The 19,187-nt window shown below is 35.5% G+C and overlaps 1 protein-coding gene across 8 annotated transcripts in view; it reads left to right on the top strand.

Moving 5' to 3' along the window:
- The window catches only part of SOX5 (SRY-box transcription factor 5), a 1,007,084-nt gene that overhangs the window by 937,781 nt on the left and 50,116 nt on the right, over positions 1-19,187 (top strand). Inside the window, exon 1 of one of the 8 annotated variants that reach the window (XM_069489791.1) lies at positions 15,180-15,220. The exons of the other annotated variants lie outside the window; for them this stretch is intronic. Within the exon in view, the coding sequence (XP_069345892.1) occupies positions 15,215-15,220 (6 nt within the window). The 5' untranslated portion in view covers positions 15,180-15,214. Of the gene's footprint in view, positions 1-15,179; positions 15,221-19,187 lie in introns of those variants that run through there. 8 annotated transcript variants of the gene reach the window in all.

The raw sequence follows: 19,187 nt of genomic DNA, 5'->3' as shown, positions 1-19,187 counted from the left end.
ATATATACCACATTTTCCTTATCCATTCATTTGTTGTTGGACACAGGTTGATTTCATATCTCAGCTACTGTGCCTAGTGCTACAGTAAACATACAGTGTGTATATATCACTTTGAAATGTTGATTTCTTTTTCTTTGGGTAGATACTCAGTGGCAGGCCTGTGGAATTGAATAGTATTTATATTTTTAGGTTTTTGAGAAATCTCCATACCATTTTCCATAGTGACCGTTGTAGTTTACATTCCCACCTACAGTGTATAAGAGTTCCCTTTTCTCTCCATTGTTGCCAGCATCTGTTAGTTATTTGTCTTTTTAATAATAGCCATTCTGATTAGAGTACGATGATATCCCATTGCAGTTTTAACTTGCATTTCTCTGATGACTAGTGATGCTGAGCACTTTTTCATACACATGTTGACCATTTACCTATTTTCTTTTGAGAAATGTCTGTTCATGTTCTTTGCCTACTTTTTGATAGGATTATTTGGGATTTTTTCCCACTGAGTTCCTTGTATATTCTGGATATTAGTTCCCTGTCAGATGAATAGTTTGTGGCTATTTTCTCCCATTCAACAGGTTGTCTCTTCACTCTGTTGCTTATTTCTTTTGCTATGCAGAAGCTCTTTAGTTTGATTACATCCCATTTGTCTATTTTTGTTTTTGTTGCTTGTGCTTTTGAGATCTCAGTCATAAATTCTTTGTAGTCCAGCAAAGGTTTCCCTAGATTTTCTGCTAGTATTTGTATAGTTTTGGGGTTTAATTTTAAATCCTTAATCCATTTTGAGTTGGCTTTTGTATATGGTGAGAGACAGGGCTCCAGTTTCATTCTTCTGCATGTGGCTATCTGATTTTCCCAGCACCATTTATTGAAGAGGATGTCTTTCTGCAATGTAAGTTCTTGTCTGCTTTGTCAAATATCATATAATTGTTGATATGTGACTTTACTTCCGGATTCTCTATTCTGTTCCATTCATGTATGGGTCTATTTTCATACCAAATACCATGCTTTTTTGGTTACTATAGCTTTATAATGTATTTTGAAGTTAGGTAATATGATGCCTCCAGCTTTGTTCTTTTTACTCAGGATTGCTTTGGCTATTCAGCCTCTGTGCTGGTTCCATACTAATATTAGGGTTGTTTTCTCTAATTCTGAGAAGAATAATGTTGGTGTTTTCATAGTGATTGCATTGAATCTGTAATTGCTTTGGCAATATGGTCATTTTAGTGATATTAATCTTCTAATCCATGAGCATGGGATGTTTTTCCATTTGTGTAATCTTCGATTTATTTCATCAATGTTTAACCGTTTAGCTTTTAGAAAATCTTTCATCTCCTTGGTTAAATTTATTTCTAGTTATTTTATTTATTTATTTTTGTAGCTATTGTAAATGGGACTGCCGTCTTGATTGGGTTCTTGGTTAGATCATTATTGGTCTATAGAATTATTACTGATTTCTGTAAATTGATTTTGTATACTGATATTTTGCAGAATTCATTTATCAAATCTAAGGTTTTTTTGTGGAATCTTTAGGTTTTTCTAGGTATAAAACCATATCATCAGCAAAGACGGACAAGTTGATTTCCTCTTTTCTAGTTTGGACACCTTTTATTTCTTTTTCTTGCCAGACTGATCTGGTTAGGACCTCCAGCCTAATGTCGAACAGGAGTGATGAAAGTGGGCATCCTTGTCATGGTCTAGTTATTAGAGGAAAGGTTTTCAACTTTTCCCCATTCAATTTGATGTTAGCCATGGCTTTGTTTGGTGTGCATGGCCTTTATTATTTTGAGGTATGTTCTTTCGATGCCTAGTTTATTGAGAGTTTTTATCATGGAAGGGGTGTTGAATTTTATCAAATGTTTTTTTCTGCATCTATTGAGATGAGCGTGTGGTTTTTGTCCTTTTTCTATTGATGTGATGTATCCCATTTATTTTGCATATGTTGAACCATCCTTGACCCTTGGTATAATGTATTTCATTAAATAGATTTTCTAATCCTTTGTTTCTTTGCCCTTGGGGATACTGATAATTCAGAAATTTGGTTGCTTTATGTTTTTCCAAATGTCATAAAGGCTTTCCTCATTCTTTTTCTTTATTTTTGTCTCACTGATTATTTCAGAAGACCTGTCTTCAAGTTCTGATATTCTTTCTTCCTCCTGGTCTAGTCTATTGTTGAAGCTTTCAAATATATTTTGTATTTCCTTCACTGAATTCTTCTGTTTCAGAATTTCTATTTGGTTCTTTTTTTTAAATATCTATCTCTTTGATAAATTTATCATTTATATTTGGAATTGTTTCTCTGATTTTTTTTTGGTATTGATTTCAAAATTCTCTTGTATCTCAGTGAGCTTCTTTAAAATCAATATTTTGAATTCCTTATCTAGGATGTCAAAACTTTCTTTTGAAGATCTATTGCTGGAGAATTATTATGTTCCTTTGCAGATGTCATATTTCCTTGATTTTCATGTTTCCTGTGTACTTACATTGGTATCTGCACATCTGGTGTGACAGTCATATTTTTGCATTTTGGAATTTACTTGCGTAGGGGAGGACCTTTTCCTGAAGATGTATCTGTGGTGTTGGTGGTTGTATAGGGTACTTTGGCTTTGATTCTGGGTGTATGCAGTAGTGTAGTCTCTGGATGACTCTTTGGCTGTAAACAGTGGTATCTGTGATTTCTTCATGGTTTAGGGTGAAGTTATTTGTGGTATAGCTGTCCTGGGGACTGAGGTGCCACGTAAACCAGGCTTCAGACCCAAGTGGTGGCAGCAATGGGCTAAAGTTTTCTATCTCTGTGCCCCAGGGAAGTGTCCACTGGCATCTCTGTTGGTGGTTACCAGTAGGTTGATTCTTGGGCCTGGAGGTGGCTTTCTTGGATGTCGGTAGTGGTAGCAGTGGACCAGGCAGGTGGGCAGACTCTCAGGTTCCTGGGCAGCCACCATGGCATGGGCACGTTAGTCACAAAGGTGTAATGATTCTCTGGGTCCCAAGTGGTGTACATTGATGTTGGCTGTGACTTCAATGAGCTGGGCAGGTCAGTCTCCAGGCCCACAGGTAGCACTTACAGGTAGGTGCCAACCAAGGTGGTAGCAGCCTGGAGTTAAGGCCCAACCTCAGGCCACCAAGAGGAGTGCTCAGACACTCAAGTGGTGGGTTGGGTTGAGCAATCCCCAGGACCTTGGGGTAGGCACTCTGTCTTGGGATAAAGGGTGGTGAAGACAGGCTGGGTAGACTTGTGCTCAGGCCCCTCAGTGGTCAGAGTCGGCACCAGCTGTGGTGAGTGGGAGCAGGGTGATCCTCAGGCTCCAGGCAGAGTGCTTGGGTGAGAGGCAGTAATGGCCACGCTGAAGCCTTGCCACGGAGGGGGTGGGGCTGCCCTCAGTGGCCACAGCCTGGGCTGGTAGGTGGGAAGTGCACATTCCCTGCATGTCCACGTCTCATCAGAGCTCACCCTCCACCTCCCGTGTGCTGTAGCTGTTTGAATTGAGACTTGAAAATGAAACCAAGGGGGAATATTCTAAACCTCAGAGTTGATTCTCTGTCTTTCTTAATTAAATATATGCTGCTTGCACATTTGTTCTTATTCCTAAAATAGAAAGAATTTTAATAGTCTCTCCCAGAGATGCCCCAAAGTAAAAATTTGTTTATAAAATGACAACAAATACTAATGTCTTATTTAGGTTGATGAAAAATAGATGTATGTGTGTGTGTGTGTGTGTGTGTGTGTATATATATATATATTTGTATATATTCATTCATTAGATTTTATCTAGATTTTTCTTTAGAAAGAACAAAAAATTCTCAATATTTTTCGATATTACAAAATGGAGAGGTGAAAGAAAATATAGTAACTAAAAAGAGGGAGATGTAAGGGTCAAAAGATGGAGATTTGTAGTATTATAAATTGAAGACAGACAAGTTTAAAACCTGAAGTACTCAAAAGTTTCATTTATTTAACAAACTCTACAAGACATTTATTTGTGGAATTATGGATCTTAAGTCAGAAGAAGGCCCAGAAAATATCCAGTCTAATACACAATAGCCCTACCATGAGATCACTTTGCTTCTTCCTGGACTTCCACAATGTCAGGGAGCCCACCACTTTGAGAGTAGTATTTTATTCAGAATAATACTTAATATCCCAATGCTTTTATTTAAGTAAAACCAAAATCAGCTTTTCAGGATTTTTTTCTTGTGGTTCCACTGAATGACAAGTATATTTGTTAATACCCTTGCAGTTGCAAGTAATAAAAAAGGAAATATATTCAGTCATATTAAAAAAAAAAGTTATTCTGGCTTCAAGTGCAGCTTAATCAGTAGTCCAAACAATATCATATAGAGTTGGTTTGTATCTGTTAGCTGTGTTCTTTTCTCATTCTTAAAAGGACTGTCCCTTTTTAGTGTTCTGTAGCACCCTATGCTGATAGCTACCATTCACTGATTCAATAAATACCAATTTATTTCTGTCAGGTACCAAGTTTAGTTCAAGGCAGTAGAACTACAGCTGTAGACAAAACAGTTTGTTTTCTTAAGATTTTGCAGTTTAATGGGAAGAGGCAACCTACAAGCAATTAAACAAATAGATAATTTCACATGTGATAAGTGCTATGAGGAAAATAAAACCTGTTGAAAAAGAGAGTGCTGGGAGGGATCTTCTTGAGATAGGGCTTTACGGAAAGCCCTCTCTGAGATCAGAATCATGAAAAAGAAGAAACCTATAAAGGTCTGAGGAAAGGATATTCCAAACAGGAGGAAGAGCATTCCCAACGACCCCAGTGTGCAGATGAGGCTGGTGCATTCAAGGTTTTGAGAAAAGGCCAGGGTAGCTGAAATGCAGGGAGCATGAGGGAGTGGTAAGGAATGAGGTTGGGAAATGAGAAAGACCAGATCATATAGGACTTTTCATGTTTCGGACTTTGAATTATATTCTAAACACATTCACTTTTAAAGAGAAATTATACGTTTTCCATCTGTCACATCACTTATCAAACTGTTGTAATTAGGTGCTCATTGTCTTTCTTTCTTATGGTATTATGTCTTTGCAGCAAAGGAAAATTTTTTTCTTTCATCTCCTGGGCGCACTAATTAATATTTTAAGTATGTCTGCAATACTTCCTTAGAAACCCTCTGGAATTTGAACCCTAATGACATGTCCTGGACATTGCTGTTGGAGAGACAAGACAGTTTAATGCAACAAATATCTATTAATTGCCTATGATGTGTTAGTCGGTCAGAATTATAGGACCTGAGAATAATGGCGAACAGTGTAGAGTAGACAGACATCTGTGGTTATGTAGCGTAGTTTATGTAGGGAAGGATTTGGAGACAAACACAGACAGAAAGAGACAATCAAGAGACAGCTTAAGAAGGGCAGCATGTGAGGGCCAGGAGTGTGAATTGAACCCAGAATATTTCATGGTTTGGGGGGCGGGTGAGTTGTTGTTTTTTTGTTTTGTTTTCAGATTAACTTACTTTATCAGGGGCTCTGCACTAGTAGCATAAGAAAATACATGCAATTAATAGTACCTGTCACCACTTCCATGAAACAAATTACAAGGTTGAGTTTTTTGAGTGATATTTTGGTACTAACCACTATCACATGAGTATCAAATAAAAAATAATCTCTTTAAAAAACTATAATTGTTGTATACTAGTATCATCAGAGTTTTGGAACTTTTATTTTACTTAATGTCTTTTGAGCAAGTTAGCAAGTCTCATAAGAAAAAATACCCTAATTTCTGATTAATCTGATTTTTGGTTTTGATATATTAAAGTTTTTTTTGCCCTGAACTTTATAACCCAGTATGATTTCAAATGATCTTTCAGGTTCAACAGACTTTTAGCTATCGTTGAAAAAAAAAAAAAATCAGTGAAATATGTGCTACAATCTAAACAGCTGAAGAGGAGAGTTTTAAAATTATGAATAGCATTATGTTCATCATGGGGATAATCTTGCAATCTCTTAAATTAAATATTTTTGAGAGAAAAACTTTTTTCTTTTCTTTTTTTTTTTTTTTTGAGACACAGTTTTGCTCTGTTGCCCAGGGTAGAATGCAGTGACATCATCATAGCTCACTACAAGCTCAAACTCCAGGGCTCAATCGATCCTCCTGCCTCAGCCTCCCAAGTATCTGGGACTACAGGTCCATGCCACCACACCAGGCTAATTCTTCATTTTTTGTAGAGATGGTGTCTGACTCTTGCTCATGCTGGTCTTGAACTCCTGACCTCAAGCAATCCTGCCTTGACCTCCCAAAGTGCTGGGATTATAGGTGTGTGTCACCACCCTAGCTGAGAACAACTTTCTTTCATTATCTTTCTCTCCCTATCTTTCCCCCTCCCTCCCTCTCTCCTTTTTTCTCTCCCTTCCTCCAGTTAGTATAAGCCTTTTAGTCACACCTTCTATCATACATGCATGCAATGCCACCACTTAAAAAAAAAAAAGAAATCCAAAAACTTCTGTAAACTTTCTGTAGAACTCTTATAAGTAGGCTAGGTAGGCATGGTGGCTCACACCTGTAATCCTACCACTCTGGGAGGCCAAGGTTGGGAGGATTTGTTTGAGATCAGTAGTCTAAACCAGCCTGAACAAGAAGGAGATCCCATCTCTACAAAAAATAGAAAAATTATTAGCTGGGCGTGATGGAGCATGCCTGTAGTCCCAGCTACTCAGAAGGCTGAGGCAGGAGGATCTCTTGAGCCCAGGAGTTCCAGGTTGCAATGAGCTATGATGATGCCACTGCACCCTAGCCTGGCAACAGGGAGACCCGGTCTCAGGGTTGGGGGTGGGGGAACTCTTATAGATAAGGTGATTACTTTCCTGTTAAAAAAATTATTATGTGATTTACTTCAATATGTACTTTCATAATGCATTTAGTACTCAATTTATATTACTGATATTGAGTTTATATGCAAAGATCTAATACCTCTATATTATTGTATATATTCCATAAAGTGAGAGTCTTTTAATTATACCTTTTTCACATTCACTTATGTACAAACAATGTAGTTGCAACATTAATTGCACAAAGTTAATTTAAGGGGAAATAGAAACTATTTTAATCCAGAGCCTGTCCAAAAAGTTATAGGATGATGAGGTTCCCCATCATCGTTCAGTTTCTCATTACTGCTAATAATCAGCTGAAGAATACACTCATTCTTAATTATGATTTTTTTAAAACAAAGACCAGAAATAGTATGACTTGATTAGTATTAAATGTAGGGGAAAAGAATGTATTCAACAGATGCAAATGAATGGTGTAATTCACATTAACTATGAATTATTGTTTAGGGTCTACTTAATCTGTTCAGAGGAATTTGTAGGCACATATTCCTTATCTCATGAATCATAAAGTTTAAGAACATGCAAAACACAGAATACCATTTGAAATACAGAATAACTGCACAGGTGTGTTCATTTGTACAACATCCAGAATTCTTTCATATCTATGAGTGTTTGTCACAGACTGTTCCATTTTCCTTCAAAAACCTTCTAAATGTCACATCTTCATGAAACCTTTTCTTTATCCCCCTATTCCTACACCGGTTATTTCACAAACTTACCATATTATTCTTTGAGTAGCATTTACCCCATAGTATTTTAATTGTTGGTTTACTTGTCCCAATTATCAGTATTGGGATTCTGTAGGAGACTTTCATTTAAATTAAGCTTTCGAGAACCAAGGAATCTTATTTTTTCCAGTTTATTATATAATTTGAGCTGTTATGATTTGTTGTGCAATTTTGATGACTTTTGGCAGTGTAGATATTTCATAAATAGGAGAAAAACAAAATGAGAGCAGAAATAGAATGAACAAAATACTGCAAAAATTCTTCTCTTACGGTATTTCCAGTAGCACTTAAAATAACATAAGAAAAAAAAATACTGTTGTGAAGTATGTTTTAAAAAGCATTATGACAGCAACAGGAATGTCCTTAAATAGGTACAGATTTGTGTTTTCTATACTTCTCTATGCAACTCTTTTGAGGATCAAAGTTTCATTTTAAGTCAGTGGGAGCTCAATATTCAGGTCAACCCTACATGAATACAGGGCAAGACAAAAATTTTGGGTCAAATGATGGAATTTTCAGTGCCAGTTTTCATTCAAATAGTGCTGTCTGTTATCTAAAAAATGATAGTTCTGATCCAATTTTAAGGGAATCTTTAGGTAATTTTTATTGTTTGGTTTTTACTTGTCTTTTTCTACTAGCATTCATTGAATTATACTGAGCTAGAAGTCTGAACTGTTCTATCTGGAACTATAATTTATGGACTTATAACAAAATAAGTGAAAGAGAGATCAGTTCCATAATATGGATCACATTAAAAACATGTCTTTTATCCATTTAATTTTAAATGGCTGGCCCTTAATATGCTCTTAATATATTTATGCTAGATTAAATGTGTTATAACAATTCAATATTAATACTATGAATTGAACCCTTAGTTATTACTGTTTTTGATATAGTTTTCACTATGTCCATCTTTGCAAAGGTACATTTATTTGTACAACATGATCTAAGAGAATGTGTCTCTATAAGGACTTTTCTTTAACTCAGTAGTATGTTTTCTAACTATTATAAAGTGAACTTTTGGGCCTTTCATGTAACCATATTATTTTCTAGAATTTGGACATGTAAAATATGACATTGAGAATTTAATATGACAAAAAGAAACATTAAAATATATATTTTAAAATATACTTGAGTCCTGATTTATAAAACAAGATCCACTTAGAACATATAGTTAATAAAATATAACTTATTCTAAATGAGGTACCTTCTCTTGGGTAAGGAGGGATGAGAGTGTCTTCCTTTGGAATGAGACATATTGTTGATCTGTTCCAAGATTGCACATTTTGCTTGAAACAAAGCAATATGTTGTTTATATAATTTTTTAAAAATCACGTAATGACTGTTATTCATAGATGAGGTTTCTAGAGATACTTTCAGAAGATGTCAAAAAAAAATTATTGAGGTTTCTTCAGTAAACCTTTTGAGCTACTAAAATAATGCTGGGCCCTGTGATAGAAGAAAAAAGAACAATAATTAACACACTATACAGTGTAATGGGGAAGACAGACAAGTAAACCATCAAGTAAAATACCATGGGCTAAGTGCTACTCAAAGAATAATACGGAGGTAAGGAAGACAGTTTGTAACATGACCTGTGGAGAAATAGGGAGATAGGAAAAGGCTTCCTGAAGATGGGACATTTAGAAGGTTTTTGAAGGAAAATGGAACAGCCTGTGCAAAGACACATAGGTATGAAAGAGTAGAGTGCTGGATTTCATGTGAATTTTGTGGAAAGAAATCAGGTTGACTGTATTACGTCTTTAGAACTTTGGAAGTGAATTTAAGAAGAACGAAAATGTAAAGATGAAAGTGTCTAAAAGATGAAGTCTAACCTCCTTACCATAAATAGCATTCTGTGATCTAGCCTGGCCTACCTCACTAACCTCATTAATTACCTCTGTCTTTGTCCCAGACCCAGAAATTTATACACCAAACAAAATCACATTCTCATGTGTCATGTTATTTCACCTACCTTTTGCCTATGTTTTTGCCACTGTATCTCTCTGGATTGCTTTTGCCCTATTCATTTCGTTCTTCTCTCTTATCTAGTACCTACCTAAGAAGATCCATCTAAAACATCACTTCTATATGGAATTGGCTATTCTTTGATATCTCACCCCACTGCATAGATACATACTCTTTGAATAGTGTTAAAAGCATCCTTATAACACTGTGTTGCACTTGTTGTATCCTCGCTCGTGTGATTCTAAGTCCCTTGAGGGTAGCAATTATACCTTAATCATCCTTACACCCTGCACAATGTCTGGCATGTAATCATTGCTGTACTTCTTTTAGAAGAATAGATAACTAATCAAAGGTCATTGGCTTGGATAATTAGAGGGTAACCTCAGTGTAGCATGAGTAGAATATAACTGCACTTAAGAAAATGGAAACAAAGTTATACTATGTAGAAAGACTATGTCCACAGAAAGATTATGCAACTTAAAAGTAAGATTTGTCATTGTTTATCCTGTCAGTCTAGATGAAATACACTGGATTTAGGAAATAGGAGCCTTTTGATCATTGGGAATGATACAGGAAAGTGGACCCCCAAACTGGGTCCAGCCTGAAGGCCACGTGGGCTTTTGGCTTTATGCAGAAAAGAATTCAAAGCAAGCCAACAGAGTAAGGCAAAAGCAAGTTTATTGAAGTAAGAAAAGAAAAGGAGGCTACCCCATAGACAGGGCAGTGTCTGTCTCTCAGAGCAACAGAGACTAACACTTTGTGAGTTTCTGGGGTTTTACTATGTTAAGCAGAGGGAGGATTTTTCATAAAATTTCTGGGAACAAGTTGGGGAGTTCCTGGAACCAAAGGTTCTTCCCCCTTTTAAAACCGTGTAAGGTAACTTCTGGGAATTGTCATGGCATTTGTAAACTGTCATGGCTCTGGTGGGAGTATCTTTTTGTATTCTAATACATTATAAGTAGGGTATAATGAGCAGTGAACGTAACCCTAAGGTTGTTTTCTTGGCGCCATCTTGGTTCTAGCTGGTTTGGGCTGGTTTCTCCACCTTGGTTCAGATCTTATGACTCCTTATTGAGTAGGGCCTGCCAGTTCCCTGTCTCAGAGAAATATTATCTGTAGTGAAGCATGCATTATTTAGCAGCCTTTACTGTGGTCTGAATGAAGTAACTACCATTTACTTCTTTTTGCCCTGATTCTGATTGTGAAATTGACTTTTTAAGGTATCTTGAAATTAGGAAAAGTGTACCCTAAAATACTTGGTGATATTTTGGTCAGGTATGAATGAATTAATTGATCTTCTGTCTTGTACATTAGTTTCATGAATTCATTTACTATGAATCCATCTTTGAGTGACCTTCATTACATACGCTGAAGAATCAAGTGGATGCTGAAATGAAAGGCACAGTCTTACATGAATATTGCCTAGCTTTGTTATATTATTTAATTGATAGCGCAAATAAAGTTTTAGAAGGGAAAATGTAGTTTGTTTTCCTCTCATTTGTAAGATTATCTTTCTCTGCTTCTCTTTCATGCCACATAATCTAGGTCAAAGATGGCGAAAGAATATCCCACCGATACAGACATATTTGTTTGCATTTTACATATATATGTATATATTACACACATGTACAGTTCTGCATCACGTAACAATGGGGATGCATTTTGATAAATGCTTCCTTAGGCGATTTTCATCATTGTGAAAACATCATAAAGTGTACTTAGACATACCTAGATTGTATAGTGTGCTACACACCTGGGCTATATGGTATAGCCTATTACTCCTGGGCTACAAACCTATACAGCATGTTAAGGTACTGAATACTGTAGGCAGTTGTAACACAATGGTAAATATTTGTGTATCTAAACATCTAAAATAGAAAAGATATTCGAAAAACATATTACAATCTTATAGGACCACTGTCATATATGCAGTCCACCATTGAGCAAAATATTGACATTGTTATGTGGTGCATGACTATATATTTATACATATATGTGTGTGTGTGTGTGTGTGTGTGTGTGTGTGTATTCCATTCCATGCTACAAAAATCAAGAATACAGATTCATTTTATTTGGTAGCCTAATGGACCAAAGCAACATTAAAGATTAAGTCAAATCTGAGGCAAATACACTCATTCTCCTTAGTTCAGCCTAAAAAGTATGATCAGAACTCTTCTGTAATGATGTCATTACAGCTGCTGTATAAAATCTTTTATGTAATCCAGACTGTGAAACGTATTATTTTTTTAATGTTATGGACTGGGAAAAATTAAACATGAAGCATTACAGCTGAGTTTCACTACACATTAATTATTTTAATTGACTGTTTCTTAAATGAATATCTGATAAATCAATCTTGCAATTCCTCATGCTTCATGACGTGCTTAACTCAATACAGTCACTTAAGAATCATTATGCTGTGAGAGCTTTAATACAAATTCAACATCATTATAATTAAAATCAAACTCTTACCTGATGCTCAATTCTAAGCCTTTTCATCTTTATTTGAATTTTCTTTGACCTATACCTTGAATTTAATATTAAAACACTGATAGGCAGAATATATAATCAAAGTAAGCATCTTTAATATGTTGAGAAAAAATATTTTGTCTCCAGGGCACAACATAAAAACTGGCCTTAACTGACATTCTGTATAAATAGTCATCACCCGTTGGAATTCTTTAAAGACATCAGTTCCCTCCTGGTCACTGCCATGAAGACAAAGAATGCCTTAATGACTCTATTGAGGTTATCATTAAAATAAAGGAGATTTGCAGACATCAGCTATAAATCACTATAAAATGGCCTGTGGGTAACCTTTGACACAACTCATTTGAAATAAACCTGGGATGGATTCATAGCCTTTGGTCGAGCCAGTAGGTGGGCTAACGGTCTTTTTCATCCTCTTTTTCATTTCTTGCAATATTAGCTTCTCTCCAAGTGACAGGAAAGGATTTGGATATATATAAATTGACATACGTTTTATGTTGAAACCAAATAGGTCTATACAAATAATAGCATTAAGGATGTTTATGGTGTTTACTTGAAATATTTATTCTTTTGATAAATACTTTAGGTATATGAATACATTGGGAATTTTCTTGAAGCTGCTTTGGAAAAATATTTCATGATTTGGTGTCATAAAAATTTTGCAAGACTCCTGACCAGGATTATCCAAATTGAGCACTAACATTCTCTATATAAAATTTTCCACAGAATTAAAAAGAAATGTCATGATTTCAGTTTTCAATTTTCAAGGAAATTATTGCTTAATGATCCCTTTCCCTGTTAGCATTTAAATGATGGAGAAGCAGCTCTGAAAAATTGCCTAAGCTTAAAGCTTGTGACTTCAGTTCAAGTCCCAGGCTTACTAAAGATACGACAGTTAGCAAATCTTTGAGTATCTCTAAACTCTGTTTCTTTATCTGTGAAGTGTGGTTGATGACATCTCACACTTTTGCTGGGAGAATAAAATAAGCCAAAATATATGAAGGTGCTTTGTAACTTATGAAGTAAAATTTAGATGTCAAGGAATAAATAGCATTAGAAAATCAGCACTGAAAGTGAACAGCTAAGTCATTATTCAAATTATTTTAAAAATTTATAAGTATTTAGGTTATGAATCAACCTAAATGTGAAACTCATTAAACACACTTTCATAAATTTTATAATATTTAACTTACCCCCTAAAATATTTATGTAATATATAGTATATTGGGCTTTAAGCATTTATTTCTCCCTTGAAAACTAGTTCTCTCTGTGACAAAATTGTATTACAAAAACAGCACTTATTTTGGAATAGTGAGAAGTTCCCAGGTAAAAATTTTATAATTCCTATGTTCAATTAGCTGTATACCATGCCTTTTCTTTTATTTACTCTCTAGTAGGTTAATTATGAGAGACTAGGAAAGGAAAAAAAAAACACTTGAAGTCAATCACAATTGGAAAAAAATTGCTTTTGATGAATATGGTGAGGAAGGGAAAGTTGTCTTTGGTCTTGTAAAAATCATCTAATCCCAAATAGCAAATTTTATATGACTTAATGTTCCAACAACTCATGCCCTTGATATCTTTTTGTGTTTTTAGACTCTTCAAAAAATAGTAATCTGAGGATCCACAGAATAGTGGTCTGAGGATCCACAGGAAATTATAACTTCATGAAAATTTCTGAAAACTAATCAGCTAATATCCAAACTCCAAATCCAGGTCTTAGACAAGTGAATCAGTCATTTCAGTGACAAAGAATTCAGTCTAAATAGTTTAAACTAAATGAAATGCAAGAGTTTTTCTTTTTTTAAATGACTTCCTTCTCGATACCCTTTTAGGTGAATCACAATGATATTTCTTGAAATTTTCCTAGCAACTTACATTGCCTAGAAATGTTCAATCATTTAGTATCTATATTATTGCTTCACCAACTGGAGTACAAATTTCTTCTCTCCCATAACCTATCACTCTGTTGGGAGTAGTACTAAAAGATGCTTGTGGAGCAAATTAAAGAATGAACCTAGCACATGGGAGAGGAAAAGAAACCAGGATAAATGATACAACTCTTCTAATTCTGTATTCAGAAAGGAAAATCACTAATACTGTACTGCTCTTAACATGAAGAGTGGCAGTCAGTCTAGGTTAAAGCAAGTGAGGGAAGTGAGTTTTGCATTTAAATTTTATTTTTACTTATCTTTGGACTTTCTACCTTTTGTCTTCAATGACTTCCCTTTTTTCTCTGTCTGTGATGAATGGAGTGAAAAGAGTTGTAGTCTGGATGTACTGACCTAGTAAAGTTTCAAGTTAAATTAATAGAAAGCCTGTCGCTAAGGAGTTCCTGACAATGGCTTTGTTAGCCGATGTCTCTGAGTAGAAAGCAGTGAGTCCCAGAGATGTCAAACCTTCAACTCTAAGGGAAAAGCAAGAAGAAAAGGGAGCAAAGTTCTGAAGCCTGGGTTGAACTACGAAATTCAAGTGGTGAGAAAGAAGAATTCATTAAAAGGGATTTAAATGTTGGAGGAATACATTGTGGTAGTGCATATGCTCCTATTTTGTTTTTCACAAGTCAAGTGATGTTTGCTAGGTATGCATGTGCATTATAAGTAAATGTAAATAATTTTTAAAATACTTTAATAAAAGGTAGAAAAAAACTTGGAGTTTATCAAGAGTTAGGTATTGATTAATCTCAACTCTCCATTTAACATTTAGTAGTTAATATTTAGTATTGTAGTATTGTTTTCTGTTCAAGGTGTATGTGGGTGATCAAAAAAATTAACCTACTCTCAACAAAGTTTTTACCATAAAGACTGAGAGTAATCAGCTCATCAGTGGTGATCCCTTTAAAAAGTAAAGTTTTCTTAAACTATTTGAAATCTGACTATTTTTCCATCAACAATTCAGGAAAATAGCTAACACAATAAAATGAAATATAGTAATATGGATGTTCTAGTGACACTAGGATGCTGTCTTGGGCTTCTTTAGCCTTTTCTTGCTTTGTATCTCATTCACCTTCACATCTATTATGCATACACTCACATCCATCCTTCCCCAAGGCTCTGGGCCTTAGACAATTTGGCCCTCACTCAAGTCTCCCAAATACGCACCAGCATACCAGTTAACTAACATAACTGTGGTCCAGTTATAGAGGGCTCACCAGACTCCTGGAGATTTGTGCCCGTAGGACCTGTGCATGCGTGCATGTATGTGAGCACTAGAAATGAGGTCTTTGATTTAACCAATTGTAGTTACTATTAAATGGCTTATTTATGATTATGTCTTCTATTCCCTCTCTCCCATTCTCCTGGGCTGCTACCTAAAAATGGTCTATCTGCTTATAACCAGATCAAATTTTTCCTAGGACCTAAAAAATAATAATAGTAATAAAATAATAAATGTCTAAGAGAACCATAGATAGTTTTTGAAACGGAATTTTAGAGTCCTCTGAAAGTCTTCCGAAGTGTTTCATTTTGTTTAGTTTTAAGATCATCAAAGTTTCATTAATGTTTTCATCAATGTTTTTTTCCCTGAATAAGAAGCTGTCTATGCCTGTATGTGGTATTTTTTTAACCTCTCTTTTCTATGACTGAAATGGACCAAACATATACCTCTAATTTGCTTTGATGATGGTTTATTGTTCTGCTGTCTTTTTGATATTAATTCCTTTTGTAGATTCAGGTAGAGATGTCTGTGTGCTCATTTTGTATATTTATATACAAGTACAGATGCCATCTTCAACATAGAGACGGTAGTGTCATTTGATCAGCATGATTTTTATTTCTTAGAGTTTATTTTGTAAAGCTATATTGCTCTGTGAGCTCCCGTTTTATTTTTTTGTGACTCCATTCCATCATTTGACAATTTTGTAGTTCTTGGTTAATTTTGTTACACATATCTTCAAGTGGAGCTAACAGGGAAGTAACAGTGACAAATGCTTTGTAAATTATAAATTTAAGAACTGATCAAGTTGTGCCAAGAACACATTACATTTTCTTGTACATGGAGTCACCAACTCTTTAATTTCTCTAAAGCATTTTTTAAAAGCTTTTGGAGATTTACATTTAGAGGTTAATAAGAGGTACTGGTGTGACTGTTAACATCAGTTCTTACTGCTCTATGCTTCCTTTTAGCCTCTTGATAGAAGAACTGTTAATCGTTTTAAAAGATAATAGCAGTCATCCCACTGTAATGAACACCATAGGACAAAATAACCATTATTATTAGGAATGTGAAGTTGTCTGGGGACCAGAGGTTAAACAAAGTTGAGTCTGAAACACCATACGTTTCAAACTGGCTCATGTTATAACTGTTCTCATCAAATATTATTGTTGACACTTGGATTCCTCCTGTTCTTCCTCTTTTCAAGTATAGGTAGAAAATTTTATTCTGTGAAATTCTATGAGTGAGTTTTCATCTGGAATTGTGAGCTAAAGGTCTGCTCCTATGACATTTTTCTCCATAAATATATGAAAACTGTATTTATAACATATGTTTTTAGAACATTTTGGAAATGAATCATAAACATTAGATAGTTAATCTAAAATTAAAAATTCAAAAGCTAAATTAGAGATGTTAAAGGAAGTGGAGAAGAAATATTACAAGAGAAGGAAAACGTAAAAAGGAAAGGCATTTGGCTTTGCAAAGTATTACAAATAAAACTGAGGGAGATTAATGAATTCCATTCATGTATGATGGTTGAAGAATAAGAAACAAGTATTTTTACAGGAGTCAAAATGAAGTCTTGGTTAAAAATGCTTTGGAATTATGTAAGGATTTAACATATATTGCCTATAATTCTTCTGTAAGGAATGAATTAGTCATCACTGCCTAACAAAATACCCCAAAATTCAGTGGCTTTGGCAACACATACTTATTTTACACAGTTTCTATGGGCAGGAATCTGGAGCTGTTGACCTGGGTAGATCCAGGTAATTGTTTCTCAGAGGTTGCAGTCATTTGAAAGCTTAACTGGTGCTGGAATACCCACTCCCAAGATGGCTCACTCACGTGCCTAACAGGTTAGTGCTGGTTGTTGACAGGAGGCCTCAATTTCTTGCCATGTGGATCTCTCCCTGGGACTTTTTGAATGTCCTCCTGACACAGCAGCTGGCTTCCCCAAGAGCATTGGTTCTCAACCAGGGGCACTTTGTCCCCCAGGAAACATTTGACAATGTCTGGAGATATTTTTGGTGGTACTACTTGAGTAAAGGTGCCACAAACATCTAGTTCTGGTGGGAAGAGGCCAGGGGTAAACATCCTGCAATACACAGGATAGCCACGTAAAACAAGGAATTTATTCAACCCCAAATATTCATGGTGCCAAGGTTGAGAAACCCTGTCCCAGAGCAAGTGACCCATGAAAGAGGAAGACTCTGGGAGGCCGAGGTGGGAGGATCCCTTGAGCTCGGGAGTTTGAGACCAGCCTAAGCAAGAGCGAGACTCCATCTCTACTAAAAATACAAAAATTAACCGGGCATGGTGGTGCACGTCTATAGTCCCAGCTACTCAGGAGGCTGAGGCAGGAGGATCACTTGAGCCCAGAGGTTTGAGGTTGCTGTGAGCTAGGCTGACGCCATGGCACGCTAGCCGGGGCTACAGAGCAAGATTCTTTCTCCAAAGGAAAAAAAAAAAAAAAAGAGGCAGACAGAAGCTGCAGTGTCTTTTATGACCTAGCATCAGGAGTCAAACTCTGTCATTTCTGCAATGTCTTATTGGTTATCTAGATCAACTCTTCATTATGGGAGGGGACTACACAGGAACATAAACATGAGGAGGCAAGGATTATTAAGGGCCATCCGGGAGGCTAGCTATCACAGGACTTTGTGTACAGAAAGAATGGCATTATTTGGATTAAGCATTTCAAAGCAATTTTCTAATTAAAAAACAAATGTGAAATATAATTGAGATTTCAGAAGCACACTCTTTATATTTGTTTTCAAATATATATATGTATGTGTGTCTGTATAATTTGCAGTATTAAGGCATTAATTCAACAAAGTCAGAAAACAAAAATACTCTATTAAAGTATTAAGGGAGAAGGAACAGAGGAGATTTTAAACAACAAATTAAATGATGGACACTATTTGATTACCTTTAAATTAATTAAGGACCAACAATTGAAACATAAAAGAAATGTATGATAACCACATTGAAGCAAATGTCCCCCAACCACACTGTCAGTATCCACTTTTAAAAGAAGCAGGTATACATGAAGCAAAAGTGTAAGATGGCAAAATAAGGAAGCCAAATGAGAAGCAGGAACATATTACCCTCAGCTAAATAACTTAAGCTTGCATTTAAATGGCAATCAAGTCTAATGGTAGCATTAACACAGCAAAAGCATACCTATCAAAGAATTCCTGGAGCTCTTTCTGCCTGGTTAACAAGGCATTTTGCAATTTGTAAGTCCAAAAGTAAGCATCTGTCCCTGTAAAGCGGCTTCTAGAGACTGTGTGCTATGTGAAATGATGGCCTGGATTTTTAGGAACCTACTAATTAAGTTTGGAGTTGGGACAGCCACATGAGTAGGATTTTTAATTCCTCAAGGGCAAAGAAAATAATTTGAAGATTGTTACAGTTATCTTTATATTACTTTGATTGACTCTTGCACATAAATGCAAATCTTTTCTCCTCTAAGTTCTTCATGAAGGAAAGCTCAGCAATCTTTTTGGAGATCCTCATGATATTTCTGTTTGTTTTGTTTCCACTAGTAAACCTCTACAGAAGTGTAGAAAAGAAATGCCTTATTTGGGGAGGAAAAGTGAAAGAAGGCTCCCACATTGAACAATAGGGGTAAAAAAGAAAGAGAAAGGATGGATGTGAGCATGAACTAGGGAAGAGAAATGCAGCAGTAGCCCTCATTATGGAATCCAGGCTTTCATATAACTTCCCTGTTTAATGTAATACGATTATTTCATCAGAGAGGATAATAGCAGCAGCATGACTAATTTTGCAACATGTTTCATGAATGCCTTTACTCTTCCCCATATGTTATTATTGCTACTTACTTCACATGAGTATTTCTGATAAATATGGGGACAATCACAATTTTCAAACCATGCAGCGGAAGAAGCCTGAAATTATATATATTTATATTTTTTACTCAATCATTGTATGGCTATTAAAGAATCCAAGTGTTTTTACAAATGAAACATATTAAATGTATA

Source organism: Eulemur rufifrons, chromosome 16 (assembly GCF_041146395.1).
Source record: "Eulemur rufifrons isolate Redbay chromosome 16, OSU_ERuf_1, whole genome shotgun sequence".
Lineage (NCBI taxonomy): Eukaryota > Metazoa > Chordata > Mammalia > Primates > Lemuridae > Eulemur > Eulemur rufifrons.
The sequence above is the reverse complement of the archived record's forward strand: the minus strand, read 5'-3'. Positions and strand labels throughout refer to the sequence as shown.